Raw genomic sequence first — 17,837 nt, 5'->3', positions numbered from 1 at the left:
AGTTGAAGAAGAGGAAAAGGAGGAAAAAAGGAGGAGGAGGAGAAGAGGAGGAATACAATGAAAAAGAAATAGAAGGAGGAAGACAAAGGGGATGAGGGAAAAGAGGCGAAGAAGGAGGGGGAGCATAAGAAACAAAAGGAAAAGGAAATGAAGGAAAAAAAGAACCAGGAGGAGGAGGACAAAGGGGAGGAGGAAAAAGAGGTGAAGGAGGAGGGGGAGCACAAGAAGAAAAAGAAAAAGGAAATAGAGTAAAAGGAGTAGAAAAAGTAAAAGAAGAGGAGCAAGAGCAATAAGGGAAGAAGGTACAATCGAAGAATAAAAGGACAACCAAGAGGAAGAGGAGGAGGAGAATAAGGGGCAGGAGAAGAAGTGGAACTAAAAGGACAAGAATGAAAAGGAGAAGAAGCAATAAAGAAATTAGAGATGAAAAAGACCAAGAAGAGGAAGATGATAAGAAGAATGGAGGTGCTTTAGTCTGCATAATACATATCTATATATAAGTAGATTACGTCTTCTATCTTTTTGGTAGATCTCTCAATTGCATGTGCATGATGGTAAGAATTTGCTTCTGTCAATTTTACTTAAAAATACAATTAAGTTTATATAATAGAAAGAGAGTTTTTTCATATGATGAAGCCAATAGAAAGACTAAAGCTCACCTTTAAATCAAGACATGTAAACTTATAAACAAAATTGACTAAAATCTAACCATATTCGGTACAAATACTACTATTTCAATATATTAAGTATCCTATCCTTAAGCTTTAAAAAAGTATGCTAATCTTTAAGCTTTTTAAAAAGTATCCTCAACCTTTACAAAGGCCATTTAAGAAGATAACTACAATCGTATTATCATTTTTAACTCTCCATAACTATCCACTGCGAAACATATTGAACAAATGAGTCTAAAACCTAAAACCCTGCCTGCACTGAAGAAACCCGACTGGTCATTGCACCTGCTTTTTCACATATAGTTTCAAGAAATTATAAGACTCCTCAGAGAGCTTTCTTAAATCATCGCAAGCGCATGTTTCTCCATTGCAAATTGTCGAATCCATCAGAGTTCCAGCATAAGAAAATTTAGGATTTAATTTGGTAATCTTTAAACTGAATATATTTCAAGGTAATTTCTTCATTATTGTGGTTTCATTTTGTACTTGCTATAGATGGATTAAACCACGGTTCGTAGGATCACAGAATCTACAGAAGCTTTTTTTTGGGAATTGCTTCATTTGAAAATACACTGGAGACAGATGTTAGGATTGAAGAGTGGATTTAAATTATTCAGAATCACTGGGAAGACGATCTAAGTAATTGGGAGTTTAGTTAATCGAGTTCTCCTTGAATTTGCACATGGCTTTCAGTAAGTTAGAATTAGATGTTGTACATTGCTTAATATGGTTTGAGTTTTCTTTTATAAATAAACAAAGCTTTAGCACAACCCTTTTAGTGAAAGCCCAAACTAGGTCGTTTTCTTGTTCGGGGAACTAGTATCAAAGTGATCGTGGTGTATGCGAACAAAGACAAATTGCACCGGACCTGAGATCGATTGAATTGGTCAGTATAATTAAGCTATTTAAGATTGTGGGAATCAATAATGGTCTGAACATTGTACTCAAGCATTTAAATAAACTAAATACTGTTTGAGCTAGATGGGCAGAGTAGATATATACTAAAACGTCTTAAAGCTTTAGAATAAATGTTACCTCCTGCAAACAATGCCAATTCAACTGGTCAAATGGCAGACTTTTCTTGAACATTATAATCTTTTTGATTTAGCTAGTTTTACTCAATTTTACACATAATTAAAACAAAATTCAGGAATTTACACGTAGGTCTTCTCCACGAGAGACCTGTTGAGTTACACTGGTTTTGTTCTTCCAATCTAGAACTATGTGCAGGCTCTTGTTATATGATCACATAATCCGGTTTGGAGTTTCCTGCAAATGTCTTCGCTTCATCTGCTCTATTTTTGATCAACTGCGATGTTCTTATTTTACAATCTCGTCACTATACTACAGCTTCAATATCCCTACCATGAGATTTCATTCCACATCTATATCTCATCCCTCTTCGAATGCCATTCTATTGTAAATTAAAAGGTAAAGCTATACATGTAAGGAATTGCCAAACTCAAAAATCTCTTGCCTATAAGCTACATCCTGGGTCTTCCTTCCAAGGAAATTGATCTAGGTTTTTCTTCCAATTTCATCACATGATGGACGACAGTTCAATCACATATTGAACCATGTAGCTGGAGCAAGCTCAGTGGGGTTTAGGTCATTATCGTGCCAGTTGGTCTCATCTTATCATTAGGATGTCACCCATTATTTATAATTTTTTTAATGAAATGTTGTTGTAACTTTTTGACCGGTAAATGTTTGATGAGTTTGTTGGTCATTTCTAATGTTGCGTGGGATATGCCTGTATTACATTTTTTAAGATTCTCAAGTATTGGATTAAAACTTGACTGTGTCCATAGATGTTGCACTGCGACTTCAACATTGGGCCACCTTATTGTGGCGAGGATGGTTTGAACTTGGGCCATGCGCTCATAGGTGATCTCCATTGCATTCCCACCACACACTATTGGATGTAATTGACATCTTTTTAAATACAAATTTTTAGTACTTTTTTGAATCAGGATGCTGGTCCTCAGATAAAATTTATATATTCATGTGTTCTCTTGATTAAGTTTATAACAGTGCGAAAATATTTTTATTGCAAAGTATATGTCGTTACCATTATTGGCTCTAAAATGTGAATTCAGGAAGCTACAGTAAATATTTGATTTACATTTCATGCGTCTTGACAAAGACATAGCATATCTCATATAAAAATGAGAATTTACTGGTTTAGTGAATATTTTCCTCATAGAAGATTATCAAATTTCAATGGTTGAAATTTTTCCTGTTCAAACAGGACTACTTAGGGAATTACTTATTATGGTCAACCGTTCAATGCTTACTATGGTTCTATGGATTACTTTTATATTTTCTAATGTTTATTTCTTTTCCCACGGTCAAATTAAAAAATTTCTGTACCTACCAGAATTGTATTTCATAAAATCAAACTTTTTTTACATCCATTTGTAGTTTTATACATACGTCAACAACAATCATTAGCTGTGATTTCAGTAATCTGATTTTTTTTTTACATTGCATCACATTGTATGGAAAGGTTGAGTTCACATAACTAATAGCACATAGCTGAGTTACAACTGGATTTGATCGTATTGGTTTGATTAGATCTTGTAAAGGAAGTTTTTGACTTAATCTCTTTTACTCCTGACATCTTGAGTTACTTTGGTAGAACCATGTTCATGCCTAGTCATTTTTGATCAGACATATTTACAGCTATCCATTCTTATAGCTTTGCCACAAAATTATATCTTTTGAATCATCTCAAACTTCACACCACCAAGATAGCTTCAACTTTATCTGCATGGCTATATTCTCTTGAATTGTTTTTGTAGCTGATAACTGAAATATAATTCTTTGGAATCCATTTGTTTTTGCAGGCTTGCACTTTTCCGTGGAATGCGTTAAGAGGCTTTTCCAAGAACTTGTTTTATGCCTGTCATGAATTTTTGGGTTGTGAAAAAGACACAGTTTACGGTCATCTGTTTCCATACAGAAGTTAGCCTGGTGTCCTAGCTTCTTAACTTAAGCACACTAGAGTCAGACATGCAAATAGAATTTCAGTTCATTCCTCTGCATGCAGTTCCTATTATCTTTAGGATAAGATTATTGGCAAATGGCGTCCCAGCAGATGGCTATCTATCGGAAAGTAAGAAAAGCCCTGCTATTATCAGAGGATGCTGCTCTTTCACTCCGCATCTTCTCTTATCCCTCTTTAGATGAAAGCATTGCACATTCAACAAATTGGTGTTTATTGCAACCAATCTCAAAGTTGCCCATTGAGCACCATTGTCAGATTGTTGATAATGTCACAGACCAGAAACCAAAGAGTACCTTTTATGGGCTCACTAAAGTCTGGGCAGAAAACCGTAATAGAATGGGTTTCAGAGATGCTTCTACATTTACTGCTGTAAGAACTATTAGGGAGCATCTGCTTCTACATTCAGGGGTTCGATGGATATCTTGCTCCACCATGACTTCTTGCCCTGCAACTGCAACTCAACGCGTTCCTAACAATGAAGAAGAGCAGGATGAAGATAAGGTCTTAGAACAAAGGAAAATTGAAGCATCCCCAGAAGAATGTGACCAAGCTGTAGCAGGATTGAGCTCTGTGAAAGCTAACGCAAAAAAAGTTCAGGCACTCCTGAAGAAGGATGAAAGCATGGTGAAAAGGTTCTGGACTGCACTGATTGGGGTTGGACCTGCACTAAGAGCAGTGGCATCGATGAGCAGGCAAGCATTGTTCTTTAAAAGGGCTTGAAACTTATAGTATCATTTCACACACGAGCAATATAACCATTTGTTCAGAAAGGAAACAGTTCTTAAAAAACACATTTGGAACTTTGAGGGAATTAGAAAATTCTGGATTCTAATGGAAGGCTCACCTTCTTGAGCTTTGTTGTAGTTGTTATCTTGTATCGAAGTTTACTTCAATCTTTGATGGTCATCAGGAATACTTGTTTTTTACATCTTGCTTGTAATGCCAATATATTTATTGAATATTTTATAAATTTGTTGTGCTGATTGTTTGTTGACTTGTGTAATTAATAGGGAGGATTGGGCCAGGAAGCTGCTTCAGTGGAAACATGACTTTTTTGAAGCCTTGCAACACTATTGGATGGGAACTAAACTTCTTTGGGTTGATGTGAGGATATCCTTCAGGCTTCTATTGAAACTCGCAAGTGGAAAGACTCTTTCTCGAAGAGAGAGGCAGCAATTAACTAGAACAACGGCAGATATTTTCAGGCTTGTGCCATTTGCAGTGTTCATTATAGTTCCATTCATGGAGTTCTTGTTGCCTGTTTTTCTTAAAGTATTTCCCAACATGCTGCCATCCACTTTTCAGGATAAGATGAGGGAAGAGGTACACATACTTTTTTTTTGACATTTCTACTGAAAAACTTACATGGCATGATTAATTTACATTCTATCTGTTAGTTAATTGCATTAAAACGCAGGGAATGCACAAAACAACCTTCTTATCAAAGGGTCGTGCAGTTATTAGGATTTAACCATTGAAAATAAAAATCTTGCTATTTTTATAAATGGAGGTAAACTGTAGAAGAGATAAAGGAGGTTGTCCACTAAATTCTTTAGTTCTAGATATTTACCAATGTTTGGAAATTTGGGTTGCCATAGAGAGTTAGAGACATGTAACATAAGGTTTGTAATATTGTATCATGCTACATTCATATTTAGTCAGTTGAGATTACATCTAAAAAGAAATTAAATGATTTCCTTTCATGGTGATAAAATGCTGAAGCAAGCAAATATCTATTCAAAAATGGAATTAACCTTGGGGGTGAAAAATGATGGCAGATGAAAGGATGTAATTCTTTCATTATCAACAACCTATAATAATTGTTATATTATCACATCGACAAAGATCAAACAGAGACAGAACTTACAACATAAATTATGAGAAGCTTTATATGCTTTAGTTCGTCTTTCTTTATTACCATTTGTTCATTGGACTTGTTTGTTAGGAAAGTTTCTGGGAAATCTTCAGTGCAAATTAGAAGTTTGTCTAACCGGTTCTATAGGTCTGTTATTCTCATGCCACCATCAAATTTTGGAAAGACTTTTTTATGGTGGTTGATGAGGTATCATGTACTTATTAGGTACATAAAATTTTACATAGTGAATAGGGGATTGTGTCATATTAAATATGTGAATGGGCAGGATAGTTAAAATAGGATATAATGTCTGTTACTAGGTTTTCCTCTACCATTCCACAAGGATTGAAATTCGTGCCTACTTTGACCAATTTTTTGAACATGAGGAGAGGTTGTTGATGGAACAAGAGTTTACTATAATGCAAAGTATGCCATCTGTTTCCAGAGGAATACGAATTATGTTGGCACTTGAAGATTGGGGTTGCACACTAATCCTTATTGATCAAGAAGACATCAGTTGCACCAAAGAAGATGATGAACCAAGTTACTTTTTAAAATTTTGCTTCTTTGAATGGTTATTCAAAGAACCTAAACAAAATTAAATGGCAGAGCATTAGATCTATTTAGCTGTTCAGGCAATATCTGTTGAATAAATGGAGTCTTGTGCAATAAGCTGATACTTTAATTGCATGTTTGGGAGGCTTTGTGCTACAAAGAGAGCATTCTCAACTTATAAGGAAAGGTTGTTACTTTTTCTGGCTTGTGTATGGTTTTGTGTATAATTGACATCCTTTTCTTGTGTTCATGCTGTAATGTTCCTTTTTTGAAATAGGATGTAATAGTAAATAATAATAATATTAAAATATAAGAGCAAAAATAAAATTTAATTTTTAAGTATAAAATTAAAAAATTAAAAATTAAAATCTAGTTAAGTTTAATGAATGGCCATAAAACATGTAGTGAAAAATTGCGACTCCCTCAAACGTGAGATATAAAAGGGAGAAGAGAACTTCATTTGAAAGTTGGGGAGAGAAGAAAGAAGAGAAAAAGGAATGTGTGAATCAAAAAAGAATTAATGCAAGAAAAAAATCAATGAGAAGAAAATAAGAAAGTGACTCCTTTAAATGGTAGAAAAGATGGTAAGATAAGATAAATTTATTAATGTCCAACAGGCAACTACAAAGAGGATCTAAGGGATTGCCAACACACAACAAAGGATGAGCTAACAACAGGAACACCAAACGATGCCTGGGGAAAATAGCAGAAACAAAACCCAACCAAGAAGCAGAAGCAGAAGCCAGCAACAAGCTAGCTGCTTCACTTCATTGAGAAAAAGTTGAAAATAGAAGGATATGGACGGAAGTGAGAGGAGGCCCTGGGCTGTCCCTCTAAGCCACTGGAAGTGGAGGACTATTGCCAAGTGTAACCCCTGCGTGGCCTTATAGGCCTGGTGTGTCTAGGAGGAGGGAGACCAAGTGACCACTTGGTACCCCGAGCCGGAGAGACCAACATGAAGAAGGAGGTGATGAGCTGATCTGTGGTCTGTCTTAAAGGGAACTAAAGTTGTAAAGTGTGATCTTGTAGCGTCATGACCTCTTGGAGATGAAGTGTAAGACACTGCTGGTTAGTGTACTTGAAAAAGGATGAGAGAGATTGGTGCTCTTTGAATAAGTAGTGAAAAACAGAAATAAAGTGTCTCCGTCTTAGTGCCCCCCATGTCATGAAGCCAACAGTTCTGGTTCTCCCTATCGATCTGGTGGTCTGTTTGATTATGGAGCCGATGAGAGCCCATTGTGAATGAACCCAAGGAGATGTAGAGTGTGCGTGTCCAACACCAGGGAAAGGATAAAGGACGCACAATAATCCCATCCTGTATATCAATAAACTGTTCTGCATAAAAGACTGTCCTCAAACGGACCCCCCTGGGTTGTGATGTTGTGACTCTTCCAAAGGGTAGTAATTATGAACGTTTGCAATCTCTTAAAGGGAAATAATGGTGAAGGGTTGTCACTCTTCCAAAGGGTGGTAATTATGAAGGGTTGTGACTCTTCCAGTAGGTGCTAATTATAGAAGGTTGTGAGTCTTTCAAAGGGCAACAATGTGTAGGGTTCTTGCTTTTCCAAAAGGTGGTAATTATTAAAGATTATGAGTCTTTTGAAGGACAACAATGATGAAAGGCTGTGACACTTTCAAAGAGTGACAATCATGAAAGATAGTGATTTTCAAAGGACATAAATGGTGCAGGGTTGTGACTCTTCCAAAGGTGGTAATTATGAAAGGTTGTAACCTTTTGCAAATGGCATATATGATTATTAAACTAATATAAAATGGTCACGTAAGTAACCCTAAAATAAAATTTGTGGTTTTTTTTGAATGTTTGGCAAGGATATTTTTAAGTAGATTTTTTGCTCATTTCTTAATAAATTCGAGAGTTTTTAGTTTTTAGCATATAAAAGAAATAAAAATTGTGGATTATGCAGATTTCTTTAGTGTTTCTTCACCAGAAATGTTGCTTTTTATATATCTACAAAGGTTCTCTGCTCATGTGTCCAAGGTGTTAGCACCTTAGAAAATGAGATAGTATTTTCAGCTTTTTCCCCAAGACTGACAAAAATCCCCACCTTGCTCATGCTGATTCCGTTAATATTCACTACAGTCCATAGAATTTGAGTTTCCCACAACTTTTGATAAAGTCTCTCCTAGATATTATAATCTGTCACGATTCATGACAAAAATACTAGAAATTGACTATAATATTATGCTCTATGGTTGCCGGCAAATTTTGAATTCAAACATCTCAAGTTTTTATTGAAACCAAATATGAATAACAACTTAACAAAGCCGTTGATTATATTTTGCCAAGATTGTGTTTCCGTCATATCGAAGGACATGTATCAAAGAAACACTATACGCTGATGGGATGTAAAGATGTATCACACTGAAAGTCCAAGTTATATCAAAAAGCTGCTTATTGATAAGATAGGAGCATACCTTCGCTAAAAATAAAGATGATGCTACTTTTGATAAAGTGTTGAGGTTCTACAATGGTGGGAAAGTGTTACATCAACAGGTGGAACTACATCAGAAAGCTGTATGTCAGTAAGACTTATGAGATTCCTCATTGAAATGCAAATGAAGAATATTGACAATAATTTGATATCATGTGTTTAACAAATGAAGACTGGTCCTACTGATATCAGGTTGTCACAAGTTGTTAATGAGATAGATAAATGCATCTTATTGAAAGTGTTGTTACAAGTTGTTAATGAGATAGATAAATGCATCTTATTGAAAGTGTTGTTACAAGTTGTTAATGAGATAGATAAATGCATCTTATTGAAAGTATTTGCATCGATAAAACTCCAGATGCCTATCAAAGCCGAAAAGTGTTACATTAAAACATGATGTAATATTGAGATGTTTGACTTTGATGAGACTCATGAAAACTCTTATCAAAAATAAACTAAAGGTACCTGATGAGATATCGGGAATCTAATAAAGGTGTAAGTAGTCTTGTCGATAAAAGAATGTTCAAAGAGACATGCAAGAAGGTTTCTCCGAAAAGGGTCATATCAGCAAAGCTTTGAACACCTAACAAGCAGAAAGATGTCTTATTGAAGAGCAATGTTATATTGAAAAGACATGTATCGATGAGACATTTCTGGTGGTTAATTTGATAAAGTGATATTGGTATAGCAACATTGATCTAACAAGTGAAGAAAATATCTTGGCAAAAGTAAATGTTTTATTGAAAGGGTAAAGAGTCTTACCAAACAACTTATGAATGATCAACGAGACAGTCAAAAACTTACATTTACATATAATACTCGTAATAAAAAAGGGGAACAAATGATATTGATGAAAGATCATAAGGTCTTACCAATAAGATAATCTTATCAATGGAGAAATAGGAGCCGAAGAGAGAACATATTTGTCTTGCCAAAGTGAAAATCTACATCGAAATGCAGTTGTTGGGACCAATCGCCAATTGTTAACAACCTTGGATAGGTGGGACTGTCTTTCTATTCCTTCATTGACTTGCCATTGTTCTGGTCACTTGTGTTGTTACCAACTATGTTGGTAGTGACAACCTTCAATTATGGCATGGTCTCCAGAAGGTTTGGCATCCATATAGGTATGATGGCTTGCAACATTTGCCACATAATGTTCATTTTAGATTTGACCATAGGCAAATGTTGGTAGTGTCATATGACGTTCTTCATTCCTCCAATGCTGGTTTGGTATTGATGTTGATTTCCCTTAACCTTTTATTCTCTGCATGAAGATTAAGGTATGTCGCTATATAGGGATTAGGACATGTTGTCTTCTTGGCTTGCATCTTGGTGATTGCCAATACCTCCTCCTTTGGATTTCTTATCTCTAGTATGCACTTGTTGCTTGGGGCAGTTAGTGTCCTCATGGTTGTCTAGATTACACAATTTTCACAATTTCCTTCCACCTCCTAGTCGCCTTTGACAATCCTATGTGAAGTGACCCTACTTGTTACATCTTTGGTATTAAATCATGGGTTGCCCCCTCGCATTGTATAGGATTGGCTTCTAGGTGTATTTTTATTGCTGTTATTCCCTTGTTGGTTGCTGCACTATCCACCTGACAAGGCATTAGAGATTGTAGCCAGCTTGGGTGGTGTGGTTGTTGGAGAGCCCTACGCTCCTTGGGTGAAGAGCACTTGGGTGCTCTTGGCTTTCAGGTTGTATAGGCACTCCTTAATGGAGTGTGCTAGTACTTGGCAAATGTCGTAGAAGGACTTCTTTGGGCAATTTGTCTATGTGGTCCTTGACCTTGCTATTAGTGCACAACAATTCCTTGCCATCCCTAGTACCTTCTTTGTCGGCTCTCAACTCCATCATTTGCATCGTGTCTTTTCTAGAACCTATTTGGTCTTATATTCTCCGTCAACGCTTTCATCCCTACCTTTGTGATCACTAGCATTTTTCTTCCCTTGTGATGTCTTCTTCTCACTCTCGATATCCACTACTTGATTATAGGCATCAACCTAGGAGAAAGGGGGTACCCGTTTCATTTTTGTTTGTAGAGAAGAATTAGTCCTTTGATAGAGCACCTCTTTTTCAGCCCATCGACTAGTTGGTTTTCCAACTTATCGAACAATTCGCTCAACCTACAATTGTAGGCCTTTATGGTCTTATTCTTTCCTTGTCTTGTGTTATAGATTTCCACTACTATCAAGTTGTCACTTAGTATCCATTTAATTTTTTCTTCGAATGCCCTCTTCAAGTCATTCCATGTTGTTTTGTATACCCTTGTTATTTGGACATAATGACTTAAGCAGAATAATAATAACCCAAGGACAAAATAACTTAGGGTAATAGGAACCCATGGACAAAATAACTCATGATCAAATGACCCATGGACATATTAACTTGTGGTCATTTTAGATCAATCTAGTAAACTAGAAATGACATAAAATCAATTAGAATGGTAGAATTTAGATCATGTAGAAGTTATTAAGCTAAGTGGAGAGAACATTTAAATTGGAGGTCACGAAAACAACAAAAGTGAAACAACATTAAAAATCCATTATGCATATGGATCTATCTACAAAAGGGATTAAAGTGAGTGATTGCATCCCAATGTTTGAAGTATGGATATTTTTCTTATTCTTTCCAAAATTTTTGCTCCAATTTGCTCTATTATATCTTCATGTGCCCCGCCCCAATGACCATAAATGGTCACAAAAACTATTTATCAAACTAAATTATTGTAATACTCCCCTCGAGTAATGAATTTCAATATTAAATCATAATAGAAAAAAATATAAAACAAAAATAAGTGATAAATAAATAAATAGCAGCCTGTTAATGGGTTTTGGGGAGGCTGATCCCCACACTAAGAAAAGACATGTAGTAAGGTGACAAGCCCCAGAAGAAGGATGGATAAAAGTAAATTTTTTTGGTGCTGCCAAGGGCAACCCGAGCCCCTTAGGAATTAGGGTAGTGGCAAGAGGTAGGGGCAGCATTTTGGCTATGTCTGCGAAGCAAATCTCGGATTGTACAAATTATCAGGCAGAATGCCTGGCAGCAGTGGGGGCAATCCTACTTGGATTGAAGATTGGAATCCGAAAATCCATTTAGAGGGAGATTCACAATTGGTAGTGCGGGGTATTGTCAAAGGTAAAATGGATGCTTGGTATTTGAACAAAAACATCTCGCATATTCGATACTTGCTTGACGAATTTGAGGACTTTAGGGTGTGCCACGTGCACAGGGAAGCCAATGATATTGCAGATACTCTTTCGAAACTTGGAGCAAGTAATCTAAAATAGGCACTTTTTTGAAGATTATTGGGACATCCCTCCCGATGATTTGAACCCCTTGTGAATTGACAATTCTTCTCAAACATCCCTACTAGCTAGGATATCATTACAAGGTGACTGGAGATAGCTGTAGACCAGGAGCTGATGCATTCCCCACTAGATGAAGTACATTTCAATTTTTGAATAAGAGGATCTTAGGTTTTGGTATTGATCCCTTCTCATGACCTGACATGTGATATAGATGTGGTACCCATGCAAACAAAAACTTTAACATGTGGAAGGCAATGCCATACGAAGGTAATTCTGTTTAGATGAGGGTTACCGGAGTTTTCACTACTTTCAAGCCATGATTATTGATCTAGGGAAACCCCCATTATTGAAATGGAGGTGGAAGGACAAGCCTCATTGCTTCAAAAGCTAAGTAGAGGTGCGAAGTACAGGAAGTCATCATTTTGCTTCAAGGCTTTGAAGTACGGGTTTTTGGAGTTTTCTCGAGGCCTATATCAGCATCTCCTCGTAATTTCCTTCATTCATTCCCTTGATTTCAACTAGAGTTGTGTGTAGTAGGCAGTGGTGTTTTGACTGTAAGCAATGGAGGCGAATTTCTCACTCAAAACGATTGCGCAGATGCCTTCATTTGAAGGAGAAATTTTTGTGAAACGATTGAGAAATGTTTTCAAACTAGATGAGGAGCTCATCTTTGGGGAGTACTTGCAGAATGACTGGAGGCCATTTTTGAACCTAGATATCTCGTCGCTCTTTGTGGCGCTTGGGCTTATGGTTGTAGATTCAAAGATGGAAGTTAGGTTGGTGGTGTGGGATTGCTTGGAGTTGAAATATAGTGTCCCCGTGGAGAATATCATTCAGTGGGTAGAACTAGGTGTGGGTTTGCTCATGGGAGATCGCTCTTGGAGGTTGATTGGTGGAGGAATGGGTGAATTGCAACCTCTTGTAGTGTGGTCATTGGTGGACCTGCCTTAAGTACACTTGCCCGTGGCTCGTTGGGGATGGTGGAAGCTGGTGCAATGGTTGCATTCTTAAACACAAGCTTGTGCTCTCAAGGCCGATACAAGACCAAGGAAACACAAAGTTACTGTGCAAAAGTCGAATGCACCTGTGCATGCCACTAGTTGTCGTATGATTCAGTGCAAAATCCTTGTTAAAACAGGGTGGAGGAGAAACTCAGCCAGGGGCTCAACTTCAGTGGTGGAGCAAGTTGCAATGGCTGATGTTAACATCTCCCTCTTGGAGGATTATATGCCTAGTTCTAGTGGAGTTGTTGCTTGTGGGGGTGAGATTGCAGTGGTGGGGTCTACCATCCCAAATGTCTTCCGGGAGGATGCGGCCAAGTGGTTCCAGTAGGCTGGTTTGGATGGTTTTTGTCATGTTCTGGTATGTCTCCATTTTGGGCGTGCCATTGTAGTATGGTGACCACATTTTGAAGCTGTGGTCTCAATATTGTATATGGGATGGTCGGGGTTCATGGGGGTTTTGGATAGTTGCTTCTTTTGGCCAGTTTTTGTTTGGTAAATGGCCTTTTTGTTTCTCCATGAAGCAAGCATGTTTCTTCTTGGGGTGGGGGCTGGTAGGTCTGGTATGTCTATGATGACCATACACTTTTTATGGCACAACTGCAATGTACCCCCCTTGTTTTTGAATATCAATATATGTCCTTTATTATCGATCAAAATAAATAAATAAATAAATAGAAAATTTTGATAATAAATAATGAATGTCATTAGTAAATTAATCATGATTAATAAATATCAAATACAAGGTAGGGCAGTTTGGATTGTAATTGCTTTTGATTTGATGGTCATTAAGATTGTTATTGCTTCAGGAATTAGTTAAGGAATTAAAATATATGAAAAGGCACCTTTTTTAAGGAAAGTTCCAGTCACAGTAAAGGAGATGTCTCTTTGTCCCTCTTAAGGGATATATTTTGACAGACTTTCATTTCTGGGAGGGCATAAAAATAGAATCAAGAAAGGAAAAATACAGATAAGAGTTATATTTACAGCAGTCTGAAAATATAGACAGTGATGGGGAAAAGAAGAATAGGGTCAACAATCAAATAAGAGATCACTGAAGAAATAATACACTCAGAAAATATGTCCCTGCTAGCAGGAGATTGGGTAGGTTGTGTCACTGCATTTGGAAAGACACAACACCGTGTAAGGAGGAATCTTGGCAACAGTTTTTCTGATCTTCTAAGATTTATAATGACAGCTATAACATTGTAATGGGAAATTAAGACAAGAACACCCCTGGCATATGACCCACACAAGAGGGGAAAGAATGATAAATGATATATAATTATGAACATAATAAATAGCCATCAATATAATTGTAATATATATTATGAACATTAATGCCAAACTGATTATGAGTTTACACAATGAAGATAAAAGTTAAAGATATATGATTGTAATTATATATAATCATTTGAAATTGACTGCGACCACACTTATAATGATGTTTGGATTATGGCAAAAACATAGGATACAAGCGGCAACCACAGTAAGATTGATATGAGGAGATATTGAAAGATAGATTTAGAATAGGCCATAGTTATGAAAGGAAGGGGAGAATGTTTTAAAATAGATGGTAGTGATTGAAGAATAGATCAACACAATTATATATAGATTATTGACCAATTGAATAGGAGAGAAACATAAGAATAGAAGATTATTAAATATATTTAATATTGATCACTTGGAAGGATCAATAAGGAGTTGGGACATAATTACTTATATTTGGTATTGAATACATATCGTCTGCACTCATCTAGTGACAATATATATTATACTAATTTGCTGATTTGGGTTCAAGGACAAATTAGGGTTTGAGTTCAGGTTTTTGGGTTTGGGCAATTTTTCTTTTCCCATTTTGGGTTTTGGGTGGGTTCGTGAGTGTGTGTGTGTGTATATATATACATACATGCAAAAAAAGAAGAAAAACATGCATAATTGTAAAACTAACTTACTAAGTCATTTCATAGTATGAAGATATCAATGTTACTTGATCATTGATCAATGCCAAATGTCAAAGATAAACATTAAATGCTTGCTCATTAATCTATGTTCATGATTGTAAAGAAAATCATACATTGAATTACTAAATTGCAAAATGAAATTTCAAAACATAGACTAGTTCATCAGATTGACAGATAATAAAATTTGAAACATAATGATAAATGACAAATGTTTAATAGTTTATCATTGTCTCTTTAAACTTGCAAAATGGCCACACTAAAATGAGAGAGCAAAATGAGAAAGAAAATGAGAGATTAGATGAATGAAATGCTTCTTATTAGGCTTGCAAACAAAATATTATTAAATTTTTTATTGTTCTATGTATCCAAATTCACTTTTTTGGCCCCATGGGCTGTAAGTCTGCTTGGATTCACATAGGTCCGCGGTGGGTCCAGGTAGGGTCCTTGTTGGAGATTGTGGGTCTGCATGGATCCACGCAACCCGGGCGGACCAACAGGGACCTTGCTCGGACCCACCATAGACCTAGGCTTGAATCCGAAGCTGAATGAATCTGGACCTTGACCGATCTTCAGGGTCCAAACCTGCCTTCCCAGATATTATATTATATGGCTGATAAAGTATTGTATGACAACATCTTAATATGCTGCATCTAATCTATGAATTAATACTGAATTACAGATATGATATCTGAATTTGACGATGGGCCAAGAACCCATATGTTGTCATACACACTCACACTTATAGTAATAATAATAAATCAGGATTCTTTACAATTTATATATATTCATAGCAAAAAAAAAGCTGATAGGCTATTTTACAACAAAGTCTAACCAGAAAATGTAATGTCTCACTTGAGAAATTAAAAAACATTGAAAAAAGTTGTTGGGGAGGCAGATGAAAGAGGCAGTGACAAAGGAAGCGCTGATAAAGCAGCCAATGTTGTTGTATGTGCATTGTGGAGGCATGCGAGCTGTCTTTGAGAATGTGGACGTGCTAAGGATGACATTGTGTGGGTAGTAGGGCAAGAGGGATAAATGGATTAAGCTTTGGTCTTTTGATGTGAAACAAAGAAGCGATCGGGATACTGTCATTGCGCTATCAAAACTACTCACCCAAATTTAATCAATCTATAATTTAACATATTGGAGATGAAGAAACAATCGAATCCTAGAAATTTCTTCCATACTATGCTTTTAGAACTTTGAAATATGGTAGGATTTATAGTTAATCGTGGACTGAACTATTAGAAAGAATGAAATGGTGAGCGAACGATGAAGTCAAGGAAGTGAGTGCCAGAGGTAGAGAAGCGACCATCAAAGGTAGGAAAGTGAATGACAAAGACGAGCGCAGGCTTGTGGAAGGTACAATGAAAGGCGTTGGTTTGGTGAAGTGGGCTTCAATCACAGGTATTAGGATTGGTGACAGGATGGAGGATCCAAGACCCAAGTTCAGGCTTAGGGCTTATAGGCTGAGCTAATGGGAGGACAAACTACTTCAATTATAGTTAGGATTGTAGTCGATTATTGTGGTTTTTGTCAAAGTCCAGGAACCCTAGGTCAGGTTGTGGTTATTTTCAAGACCGGTTTGCTCTGGATCACTGCATTCCTTGGAAGCAATGGGTTTTTCAAAAGTTTTTTTTGGTGCTCAAGGGAATTTCAAACATCTAAAGAAAAATGCTTGGCGTTTGAGCCTTTCTCCTCCAAAAGATCCAGCCCCCATGCCTCTCCCTTCAACCTCTAAAGATAAGTTAGCATGGAAAATTTCGGTCTAAATTTTAAAAGAAAGAACTTTTTTCATGAAGTAAAGGCTGGCCCACACTTTGCAAGATTCGAAAGTGGGTTAATGATACATGGGGAGAGCATGTCACTATCAAAACCCTACCAAATGGGTTTTTTCTGATCACCAAGGGGATCTCATAGGACAAAAATCGTGTTTTATACAATGACCCTGATTTGATGAATGGGGTTGGGTTTTGTATTAAGGACTCAATCCCAATTTCAGTCTTGTTTAAGCCAAGATCGAGGAAATTCCAATCTAGATTTGCTTATACAACCTTCCACATAAATATTGGAATGAGGAAACCTTTAAGGCAGTTGGGGACAAATTGGGCAAATTCATCAAATTTGATGAAGCAATTTCAAAGGAAGACTTCAACATGTATGCTTGCCTACGCGTTCTTTGGAATCTCTACCCCCTTCTACTGAAGGCAGTTGAGATTTGCTCATTGGAGAGAATTTGGTAGTAGGACATACAGGTTGAAGAATTCATAGAACAATGCAAAGATTGCAAGGAGTGGGGTCACTTGCAGGCTGAGTGTCTAATTGAGAAAAAGGTAAAAGGAAAGGTGGCAATGATCTTAGAAGAAAAACTTATGTTAGCAACAAATTAGAGTAACATGGAAAGCCCCATCCCTCGTCATGCGAATGCTGCCCCTCCGGATTGGCCTAATGGTTTGGAGGTGCTTTTTGGTATCTTGGATCGTGGTAGGTCCATCCCTACCCAAGAGGTTGCTGTTGACAAAGGGAGCCCTTCCCGAATTGCATTGATAAATAAAGTCCATCTTGATTTCAATACTTGTCATAGTCCCATGGCCCTGATCGCTTGTTAAAACTAAGGAGATACTTTGCATGTGCCTCATGAGCCATCTAATGTCGTTTCCTAATTTTACTTGCCCTCTCAATGTTGCTTGATATTACAAAGTGTCGCTTTCATGTTCAAGTCGTCTCAAAAAAATTATGTTAGATGCAAAACAGGTCTCAACAATCTATAATGGAAATAATTATATAAAGACAAACACTTAAAAAGAATACACTTTACATAATCAAAATTTGAAAATCAGAAAATGTAAAATACTCATTTTAAATTTTGTAATTAAAATTACTACTTTAAGTTCATTTACCTTCAATAACTCTATATTTGAAAATAATCTGGAAATTCTTTGAGACATGTAGTGGTTGGTGATGAACATATGAATGTCCTTTACCTCTGCAAACACATCTTTGATCCACCC

The 17,837-nt window shown here is 36.6% G+C and overlaps 1 protein-coding gene across 3 annotated transcripts in view; it reads left to right on the top strand.

Moving 5' to 3' along the window:
- The first annotated feature begins 846 nt into the window (after nt 1-846).
- The window catches only part of LOC149557818 (uncharacterized), a 106,514-nt gene continuing 89,523 nt past the window's right edge, over nt 847-17,837 (top strand). The window contains exons 1-3 of one of the 3 annotated variants that reach the window (XM_089832302.1): nt 847-1,123; nt 3,521-4,373; nt 4,692-5,004. In XM_089832302.1, coding sequence (XP_089688428.1) covers nt 3,757-4,373; nt 4,692-5,004 — 930 coding nt within the window. In that variant the 5' untranslated portion in view covers nt 847-1,123; nt 3,521-3,756. The remainder of the gene's footprint in view (nt 1,124-3,520; nt 4,374-4,691; nt 5,005-17,837) is intronic. The other 2 variants (XR_016364922.1, XM_089832303.1) reach the window with 2 other exon arrangements.

Source organism: Cupressus sempervirens, chromosome 5 (assembly GCF_028749045.1).
Source record: "Cupressus sempervirens isolate cs-2001-9-10 chromosome 5, ASM2874904v1, whole genome shotgun sequence".
NCBI lineage: Eukaryota > Viridiplantae > Streptophyta > Pinopsida > Cupressales > Cupressaceae > Cupressus > Cupressus sempervirens.
This window is presented reverse-complemented; position numbering and strand designations above follow the sequence as displayed.